This window comes from Nanorana parkeri, unplaced genomic scaffold (genome assembly GCF_000935625.1).
Source record: "Nanorana parkeri isolate BGI_ZX_2015 unplaced genomic scaffold, ASM93562v1 scaffold890, whole genome shotgun sequence".
In the NCBI taxonomy this organism is placed as follows: domain Eukaryota; kingdom Metazoa; phylum Chordata; class Amphibia; order Anura; family Dicroglossidae; genus Nanorana; species Nanorana parkeri.
In genome coordinates, this window is record NW_017307158.1 from 861,723 (window position 1) to 872,091 (window position 10,369).

A 10,369-nucleotide genomic window follows, 5' to 3' on the forward strand; every position below is an offset into this window, starting at 1 on the left:
AAAGCCCGCTCCTCCTCCCCCCTGTATCCAGGCTCTCTCTTTCTCCAGCCAATGGGAAGGCGCCGAGGGCTCTGATGCGCGTGGCCGTGAGACCTGGGTGCGCGCGACAGCGCCCGCTCCCAAATCCTGTCAGGTGCGGCCTCTCTGAGGGAGGTGAGGGCCCGGAGAGCGTGCGAGGGGCCACACAGGAGAGCCAGGGAATACGAGGAGGGGCTCACCTGCGGGGACTGTCACCTGGGACCGAAGAGCCCTGCCCTGGTCCAGGAGAGACCTGGTACATCATAGGAAGTCCTGCAGGGACCGTCACAGGCTGGCTCTACAAGGGACTGTGACAAGGACTGCAAACAACGCAGCTGGCCAAGGTGGAGCCCAGGAGGAAGCCACACGGGGCCCCTAACTTCTTATACACAGTCCCAGGGACTGAGGCTGCTCAATTTGCTTCAAATAATCCCAAAGGACACAAATTCTCGGGAGGGACCTCCACGGGAACTAAGGACTTCTTCCAGGACGCTGGGGAAGAAAAAGGACCGAACACTTGAGGTACTGAAAGTCCTGCAGGGACTGTCATAGGGTCCGGAGAACCCTACAGAGTCAAGAACCAGACATTGCACTTGGAGGGTCCTCGTTGTCTACAATAAGTCCTGAAGGGACCATAGATCTTTTCGCTGTCTCCGGAGGTCCCTAAAGATCAAGGACTGAGGACGTCGAGGTACTGTTACCGGTCCTGAGCACCGAAGGAGAGAATTCACTGCTCACACGTAGTCCCAGCAGGGACTTTGTCAAGGACTGGGAAACCAGGATTATCCATAGAGTGCTTTACGGGGGACCGGAAACCAATTCTGTGCCGGAACTGTGAAGAGGACCTGATGAGTTAAACCTGTCCTGCAAGGACTGGAGACCTGCAGGGCCCGAATTAATCATCCAAGGACCTGTGAGGACTCTCTGGGGTCCTTGAAGGATTGTCACAGGCCCCTGTATACCAAGTCCTAGAAGGACTGTAACAGACTTCATATAGCAAGTCCTTGGAGGACTGTCACGGGACCTAGAAGGACTGTCACGGGACCTATATACCTCGCTCTAGACTGACTGTCACATGCCCTATATACCAGGTTCTAGACGGACTGTCACGGGCCCTATATACCACGTCACTGCAGGACAGTCGGGTCCTAGAAGGACTCTCGTGGGCCGTATATTCCGGCTCCTAGAAGGACCATCACGGGCCCTATATACATCATTTTAGAAGGACTGTCACGGGCCCTTTATATCACATCGCTGGAGGACAGTCAGGGCTCCTAGAAGGACTGTCGCGGGCCCTATATACCGGCTCCTAGAAGGACTGTCACTGGGTCCTAGGAAGACTGAGACGGGCCCCTACATCCCATCGGTCCCTGTCCAGCATCTCGCAGGAAGTTGACTGCTGAACAACCACAGTCACCCCCCACACCTGACGCACAGGCCCCCCCCCACAGGGACCGAACAGTCCGCATCCGGGACCCCCAGCTACCCTTTTTTGTGGATATACAGATCCGGTGTCGTGTGAGCGCACAGAACACGACACACGCCGGCTCCGAGAGGTCCCTGTGCCGTGTCTGCCTGAGTCCCTGCGTGTGTGTGTTGCAGGTCTGTGTTGGTTGTGGGTGTGCCGATGACAAGCTGTGACAGTGTGTGGGAGTCCTGTGTGTGCCGATCCCGCAGCCCGCCGTGCTGTGTGTTGCTGCGTGCGGACTGAGAGCCTTGCGAGTGTGTGCGTGCGGATTGCGTGTCGCAGGTTGTGTGTGTGCGGATTGTGTTTCGCAGGTTGTGTGGATTGCGTGTCGCAGGTTGTGTGCGGATTGCGTGTCGCAGGTTGTGTGCGGATTGCGTTTCGCAGGTTGTGTGCGGATTGCGTGTCGCAGGTTGTGTGCGGGTTGGGTGTCGCAGGTTGTGTGCGGGTTGAACTGAGAGCCTTGCGAGTGTGTGCGTGCGGATTGCGTGTCGCAGGTTGTGTGTGCGGATTGCGTGTCGCAGGTTGTGTGCGTGCTGATTGCGTGTCGCAGGTTGCGCGGTGTTGTGTCTCCCGCAGCATGTGAGTCACTGCAGTCTGTGTGGTGCGTTGTTGCAGTGTGGTGGGTCGGCTCTCCTCGGAGTGATGCGAGCTCCCCTCTCTGCATAGAGAGCACGTTGCGCGGCTGTGTGCTGTGCCTGCACCTCTCCCCCTCCCGTTGAATCGGTTGTGTGTGTGTTTCTAGCCGTGTGCATGTGACCTCTCGAGCGGCGTGCGTTGTGCTGTGAACACGCACCCATCTTTTGTTTTTGGTGCCGCCCACCGCGCAAGGAATCATGGCAGCCGACCCGCCAGCCCGGAGCCTGGACGATATCGACCTCTCAGCTTTGCGGGTGAGAAACTTGAGTTTCTGTGCAACTTTTTTTCTTTGCTTTGTGTTGGTAACTGTAACCGCGGCGGAGTAGGTGAGGTGTGAATCGAAAACCGATGTGATGTCAATCTGTTTGGGGGGGGGGGTTTAGTTAAAACTGAAGTAGTTGCCCACGGCAACCAATCCGATTTCTCTTTCAGTTTGTTCAGCTTCTCTCTTTCGTTTTCAAAGAATAACTGGTTGCCATGGGCAACTGCTCCAGTTTTATTGAATTCCTCCCCTCAGTGTGTTATTGCCGCTTGTCTGCGTGACGGCGTATGCAGGCAGCACAACTTAAAGCTGAACTCCGGGATTAATACTCACGTGTGTTCTAGAATCTTGGTGAGCTCGGTGTATTTCTTCCAAATCTGTGCAGTAATCCCGTGTGACACTTGGAGCTTCCTGTAATAAAGACCGGTCACAGCTGCTCACTCTCCTTGTGCAGGGTGACTGGTCTTGTCTCCGCCCCTTCCTGTAATAAAGACCGGTCACAGCTGCTCACTCTCCTTGTGCAGGGTGACTGGTCTTGTCTCCGCCCCCTCCTGTAATAAAGACCGCTCACTGTTGCTCTCTCTCCTTGTGCAGGGTGACTGGTCTTGTTTCCGCCCCCTCCTGTAATAAAGACCGCTCCCTGTTGCTCACTCTCCTTGTGCAGGGTGACTGGTCTTGTCTCCGCCCCCTCCTGTAATAGAGACCGCTCACTGCTGCTCACTCTCCTTGTGCAGGGTGACTGGTCTTGTCTCCACCCCCTCCTGTAATAAAGACTGCTCACTGCTGTCCTCTCTTTGTGCAGGGTGACTGGTCTTGTCTCCGCCCCCTCCTGTAATAAAGACCGCTCACTGTTGCTCTCTCTCCTTGTGCAGGATGACTGGTCTTGTCTCCGCCCCCTGCTTCAGTTTCCTGCTGGGCCCCTCCCACAACTCTGCACAGGCTATGTACAGAATAGTGATGAGGTTGCTGCTACTTTTACAAGGCGATATCTGGGTTTGTAAAGGCGTTTGGTGCACACGGAATGGATTTATATCCTTTGTAGTTATTGAGGAATAGATTTATATGAGAGGTTCTGGGCCCGGAGTTCAGCTTTAAAGTAGACGTGTCTTCTAAGGTTGAATTTGATGGTCAGTGTGTCATTTGTCATTTTCCTAATAAAATCCTGTTCTCACTCATTGTTCCATCTCAGTGCTGCTGATCTCCTGCCGCCACTTCCTGTCTACATGCGCTCCGGCGATGGCTGCTTGACATTTCTCAGGGCACGTATCATGATGGTGACAACAGTGGACAATGTCTGTGTGATGTATGTGTTAACAGTCGCTTGTAGTCTCCATCGGAAGCCCATGTGTCAGGGTGACAACCCAGGAGCACCTTTTAGGAGACAAGGACAGAGCCTTGTCACCCTTTAACAGGAAGTGCCCAAACAATGGCAGGATGTAGTCTCCGTTGGAAGTCTACAGTTTATGACAGAGTGACAACACAGAGTCATAATAGGAGTCAGGGGCAGCCCCTTGTCGCACTATAACAGGGGCAGTCAGCATGGGGTGTAAAGGTATACAGCAAGGGTAGCCAAACTTGAGCCCCTTCAGCTGTGGTGAACCTACACGTCCTGTCATGCCTGTAGCTCTGAGTCTAGCAATGCCTCATGGGATTTGCAGTTTCACCACGGGGGGGAGGAGGAGCAGAAATTTGGCCACACCTGGGCTAGATGATGCTGGACATCCTCAAGCTAAGAAATTAGGCGGTCTCTATGTGACTGACACATATTGTGCAGGCACGGTCCACTGTTGTCACTATCAGGAAGCCAGCCCAGACCGTTGATGTGCACCTGATGCTGGAACAAGTGTATGTAGACAGGAAGTGGGTGACCACAGGAGATGAGCAGTACACGAGATGTGATCACAGATGAAAGCAGAATGTTATAAAACTATTTTGAGTTGGATACACAGAGTGATAAGCTATGTCAGGATGCTGCGAGAGTGCGGAGGACACGCTGTAGTTCTGGTTTAGAATGCTGGGGTGGGATGTTGCTGTTTATGTAGTTGGCTGTATAAGAGGAGTCGGTCCATTGAGGAGTGACAGGAAGTGGAGCCGGCAGTGCTGACTTCAAAGGACCAAGACTGGGGTCCGTTATCTGCTCCATTTTCCTACTTGGCGAGTCATTGACCTGGAGCAAGTTTGAAGGCTGAAATAAATGCGTCGATGCTGTAAAGAGAAAAATAATGTGCTGCATTGGAGCCTGCAGAGCATTGCAACCATGATCAGTGGGTGGCGGGTGCAGGGCTCCTGCAGACGCTTGCTCGAGTCCTAGGTCTGTACATTACCACCATTGGGTTCTTCCCTCTGTCCGCCAACGTGAGGGACGTGCTTCCCTCTGTCCGCCAACGTGAGGGACTTTCTTCCCTGTGTCCGCCATCGTGAGGGACTTTCTTCCCTGTGTCCGCCATCGTGAGGGACTTTCTTCCCTGTGTCCGCCATCGTGAGGGACTTTCTTCCCTGTGTCCGCCATCGTGAGGGACTTTCTTCCCTGTGTCCGCCATCGTGAGGGACTTTCTTCCCTGTGTCCGCCATCGTGAGGGACTTTCTTCCCTGTGTCCGCCATCGTGAGGGACTTTCTTCCCTGTGTCCGCCATCGTGAGGGACTTTCTTCCCTGTGTCCGCCATCGTGAGGGACTTTCTTCCCTGTGTCCGCCATCGTGAGGGACTTTCTTCCCTGTGTCCGCCATCGTGAGGGACTTTCTTCCCTGTGTCCGCCATCGTGAGGGACTTTCTTCCCTGTGTCCGCCATCGTGAGGGACTTTCTTCCCTGTGTCCGCCATCGTGAGGGACTTTCTTCCCTGTGTCCGCCATCGTGAGGGACTTTCTTCCCTGTGTCCGCCATCGTGAGGGACTTTCTTCCCTGTGTCCGCCATCGTGAGGGACTTTCTTCCCTGTGTCCGCCATCGTGAGGGACTTTCTTCCCTGTGTCCGCCATCGTGAGGGACTTTCTTCCCTGTGTCCGCCATCGTGAGGGACTTTCTTCCCTGTGTCCGCCATCGTGAGGGACTTTCTTCCCTGTGTCCGCCATCGTGAGGGACTTTCTTCCCTGTGTCCGCCATCGTGAGGGACTTTCTTCCCTGTGTCCGCCATCGTGAGGGACTTTCTTCCCTGTGTCCGCCAACGTGAGGGACTTTCTTCCTTGTGTCCGCCAACATGAGACGTTCTTCCCTCTGTCCGCCAACGTGAGGGACGTTCTTCCCGCTGTCCGCCAACGTGAGGGACGTTCTTCCCTCTGGCCGCCACCGTGAGGGACGTGCTTCCCTCTGTCCGCCAACGTGAGGGACGTGCTTCCTTCTGGCCGCCAACATGGGGGACGTTCTTCCCTCTGTCCGCCAATGTGAGGGACGTGCTTCTCTCTGGCCACCAACGTCAGTGACGTGCTTTCCGCTGGCCGCCAATGCATCTGGGTATTACACCAGGGCTGGACATATCCCAAATAGAGGTCCTTTGAAAAAAGGGGGGGGGGGACTGCCAACTAACGTTTGAGTTTTTCCCTAGTTGTTGTCAGACGATCTGAACCGACCGGCTTCTGAATTCAATATTGATTTACCAGGTCCTGCCACTGCCCACCACTGTAATGGGGGATCCTTTCCACTGACCACCAGTGCAATGTGTTTCAGTTGATGTACAGTAATCTGCAGATATAGTCATGTATTGGGGCCTAAATATGCTTTCAATGGTTCCTTCATGATAAAGGTTGAGAAGGAACGCTCCGAAGACTCGAGTTACCAGGAGGCAAGCTGTCTCAGATGTTGCAACCTCCATGTCTGGCACAAACAGTAGTTCCTCGGTGAAAGCTGCTGGGATCACACGTCTTCCCCTTTCTGAGGTCTGGTCAAACAGCTCGTGATCCTCTTTACTGAGTTGCAGCTTTGTGGTTTGCTGTTTGACTTGCTCCTGGCGTGTTATGTGGAAGAAACGGCTGTATGGGGGCTGTTTGCATTGCTGAGGAGTTATCTGCCGCTTTTCCTTTTGTTTGGAAATATCTTTTCAGGGCTTCTCCACACCATGGTGCCTCTGGCAGTGTGCAGTGCCTATTGACGTGTTGTTGCTGCAGTTTGGGGAGGTCCGCTTCTAAAAACAAGCATGCAGGTTTATAGTGACTGCAATTCAATATGAAGAACTAGTTCTAGAAGAAAATGGCTTTACCGAGGTAGACCCCCTGTGGGTGGGAGTTCTCAGATGGAGCTGAAGCTGGCTGCGCGTGTTACGAATGGTACATGCTACTCCTTTTTATTATTTGGTTTTACCAAAACTATGTAATGCGAGAGCCTTCCTAAACCATCTATTCAATCTGTATCCAATCAGCGAGGTGCTTGCACTATACGTAGTAAGATCTAAAGGAGGTTGTACAGTTAGACTGTAACATGAATGGTGGGCTTTAGAGGAGGGCTGGACAATTTCCAGTTGCCAGGTCACCATGGTGACTAAAAAAACTCTGGCGACCAGGTCTTTGAGAGCATAGATAAGGGATGGTGGGGGAGGGTTTTTAAAGCAGATGTATACTAATTATTAAGAAATTGAGCTTTTAGTCTATCCAACCCTGGAGTCAGCAGGGTTTCTATTTTTTAGGAACCAGCTCCTTTTGACAACAACTAGAGAACGCCTCAAAAATGCTTGAGCTATGGCTACCTGACTACCGGTATTTGTCCAGCCCTGGGTTAAGAGGGTCCAACAACCCACTTCCCCCATGTACTCATTCTTCCCACTGTCCACCAATCTCAGGGACCTTCTTCCCTCTGTCCTACAATCTAAGGGACCTTCTTCCCTCTGTCCACCAATCTAAGGGACCTTCTTCCCTCTGTCCACCAATCTAAGGGACCTTCTTCCCTCTGTCCACCAATCTAAGGGACCTTCTTCCCTCTGTCCACCAATCTAAGGGACCTTCTTCCCTCTGTCCACCAATCTAAGGGACCTTCTTCCCTCTGTCCACCAATCTAAGGGACCTTCTTCCCGCTGTCCACCAATCTAAGGGACCTTCTTCCCTCTGTCCACCAATCTAAGGGACCTTCTTCCCTCTGTCCACCAATCTAAGGGACCTTCTTCCCTCTGTCCACCAATCTAAGGGACCTTCTTCCCGCTGTCCACCAATCTAAGGGACCTTCTTCCCTCTGTCCACCAATCTAAGGGACCTTCTTCCCGCTGTCCACCAATCTAAGGGACCTTCTTCCCGCTGTCCACCAATCTAAGGGACCTTCTTCCCGCTGTCCACCAATCTAAGGGACCTTCTTCCCTCTGTCCACCAATCTAAGGGACCTTCTTCCCTCTGTCCACCAATCTAAGGGACCTTCTTCCCTCTGTCCACCAAGGTAAGGGGCATTCCTCCCGCTGCCCACCGACGTAAGGGGACATTCTTCCCGCTGCCCACCGACGTAGGGGGACATTCCTCCCGCTGCCCACCGACTTAAGGGGCATTCCTCCCGCTGCCCACCGACGTAGGGGGACATTCTTCCCGCTGCCCACCGACGTAGGGGGACATTCCTCCCGCTGCCCACCGACTTAAGGGGCATTCTTCCCGCTGCCCACCGACGTAGGGGGACATTCTTCCCGCTGCCCACCGACGTAGGGGGACATTCCTCCCGCTGCCCACCGACTTAAGGGGCATTCCTCCCGCTGCCCACCGACTTAAGGGGCATTCCTCCCGCTGCCCACCGACGTAAGGGGCATGCCTCCCGCTGCCAACCGACTTAAGGGGCATTCCTCCCGCTGCCCACCGACTTAAGGGGCATTCCTCCCGCTGCCCACCGACTTAAGGGGCATTCCTCCCGCTGCCCACCGACGTAAGGGGACATTCTTCCTTTACATTTTTAATGAGCATTGGCTACTGGGATTTGTCCAGCCCTGGGTTAAGGATCCAAACCCCCCCGCCCCCATGTGCTCATTCTTCCCACTGTCAACCAATACAATGCATCTGGGTATTACACCAGGACAGGACAAATCCCAGGTAGCCAATGCTCCAAAAAAAAAAAAAAAGCTGGCACCTAACATTTGATTTGTTCAGTCCTGGGTTAAGATTGGAGCTGGACCGGGTAGCTTATCGTGGCCCCTGTGTCCGGGTGGTGGGCGGGTGTGCTGTAGGGAAGGCACTGCAACCTTCTTTTTTTTTTTCTTCCTCTCCCAGAATCCCGGCATGGTCACTTATCCGGCTCTTTCACTTATTTCTTGCTGGGTGCTGTGCACGTGTTCTGCTGTGGCTGACAATCCAGCTCATACATGTGCATCTTCTATGTGATCTTCTGCACATTCGTATATCTTCAAGGACAGATGGAGTGATGCCAACTCCTAGTTCTGGAGGAGATTTGTCCAGGTCGGCTTTGGAGGACCAGAGGGAGACTTCTCTCCATACAACGTTCAGTGGTCTCTGTGGGAGGCCTCCATGCTCATTAGACGGGACGGATGTTTCACGATAGGAAAATTGCAATGTGAACTGGAAACTGCTGCTTCCGTGTCTTCTCTTCGGGAAGGACGGGGGGACCTCAAAGCCTCCCTCGTGCCACATTATTATTGGTTTGACCATGCCCATGGTTTGACCATAGAGTGCAATCTTCCAATGGGGATAAATGTTCTCGTGACAACCGTCTGAGATGGGAATTCCCCTCACTTATCTCATTGTCTCATTTCCTGTCGTGGAACGGGACACAGGGAGCAGAAAAAGTAACTCCACAGCAGCTTTGTCGCTTCTCTGTTCAAAACTTAAAAAAAAAAGCTTTGTCTCGGCTTCCACTAAGGTAACTTTTTAGTTTTAGGATTGGAAGCGGCGTAGTTCTGTGCAAGTCGTCTGGTACTTTGCTGACAGCAGCCATTGTGGTTTTATCTGAGCTTCAGCTCTACTGAGGTCAGCATGATTTCCGTGTCTGACTTGTCGTCTTCTATATGTTTATAGAATGCACCGAGCACAGCATACCTCAAGGGACCGTCTGTAGAACGGGGTTTGTGGCAGACAGAAGCGCCGTAAGAACGACACACTTTCCAGATGATGAATGGGGCTTTAAAGCTGAACTCCGGGCAGATATAAAAGACACAAATGCACGCAGCTTTGTTATTACATCACAGTGTAAGTACCTGAGTCTGACCTGGTATCTGCCTCTTGCAGTCCCTGTACTGGCAGCACAAGACATAGAGCAGGCTGATAGAAGTAGACAGCAGAGTGATGGAGAAGTGAGCTTATCACCGTGCTGCTTCTCCTTTCACTGTCCAGTCACAGGCTGGGGGCAAATTAAAGTGTATCTTAACCCAAGAAAAATTGCAACCTGCCAGTCCTTAGATGTGGTGGCTGCATTGTTGTTTTTATTTTCTTTCAGGCCTATTAGCACCCTGGTGTTCCTGCCAGTAACTTGTTTCCTGTCCTAGGGTGATAACGCCATCTCACTGTACTGTATCAGTGAAGTTAGTGTTGTCACCCTAGGCTTCTCGCTCCGATGGGACCCCTAACAACATATTTTGTTAGCTTCACAAAGTGACTTCATTTGTTTCTGTGCACCATGGAGTTGCGGTGACGGACGTGAGCTCTTGTTCGTCACAAAGAAATGCGACAGGTCTGCATTTTTATGCAATGCACTGCAGCCTACCTCAGGGAAGATGTGTGATATGAACAGGCTAAGTGCAAATAAGTCCCTAAGGGTACAGGGGTTCTCGCTATCACTCCTCGCTTATCCTCATGGCTCGCTCTCCTCACACTCTTTTTTCTCACGCTCTCTCCTGGCTGTCTCTCTTCTCTCTCCTGGCTGTCTCTCTTCTCTCTCCTGGCTGTCTCTCTTCTCTCTCCTGGCTGTCTTCTCTCTCCTGGCTGTCTCTCCTCTCTCCCTCTTGGCGCGCTCTCTCCCCCCTCTCTCCCTCTTGGCGCGCTCTCTCTCCCTCTTGGCGCGCTCTCTCCCTCTTGGCGCGCTCTCTCCCCCCTCTCTCCCTCTTGGCGCGCTCTCTCTCCCTCTTGGCGCGCTCTCTCCCCC

At 53.0% G+C, this 10,369-nt stretch overlaps 1 protein-coding gene across 4 annotated transcripts in view; it reads left to right on the top strand.

Moving 5' to 3' along the window:
- The first annotated feature begins 2,150 nt into the window (after window positions 1-2,150).
- MINK1 (misshapen like kinase 1) overlaps window positions 2,151-10,369 on the top strand; it is a 102,665-nt gene continuing 94,446 nt past the window's right edge. For 3 of the 4 annotated variants that reach the window (XM_018565825.1, XM_018565826.1, XM_018565827.1), the window contains exon 1: window positions 2,151-2,376. In XM_018565825.1, coding sequence (XP_018421327.1) covers window positions 2,320-2,376 — 57 coding nt within the window. In that variant the 5' untranslated portion in view covers window positions 2,151-2,319. The remainder of the gene's footprint in view (window positions 2,377-10,369) is intronic. The other variant, XM_018565828.1, reaches the window with a different exon arrangement.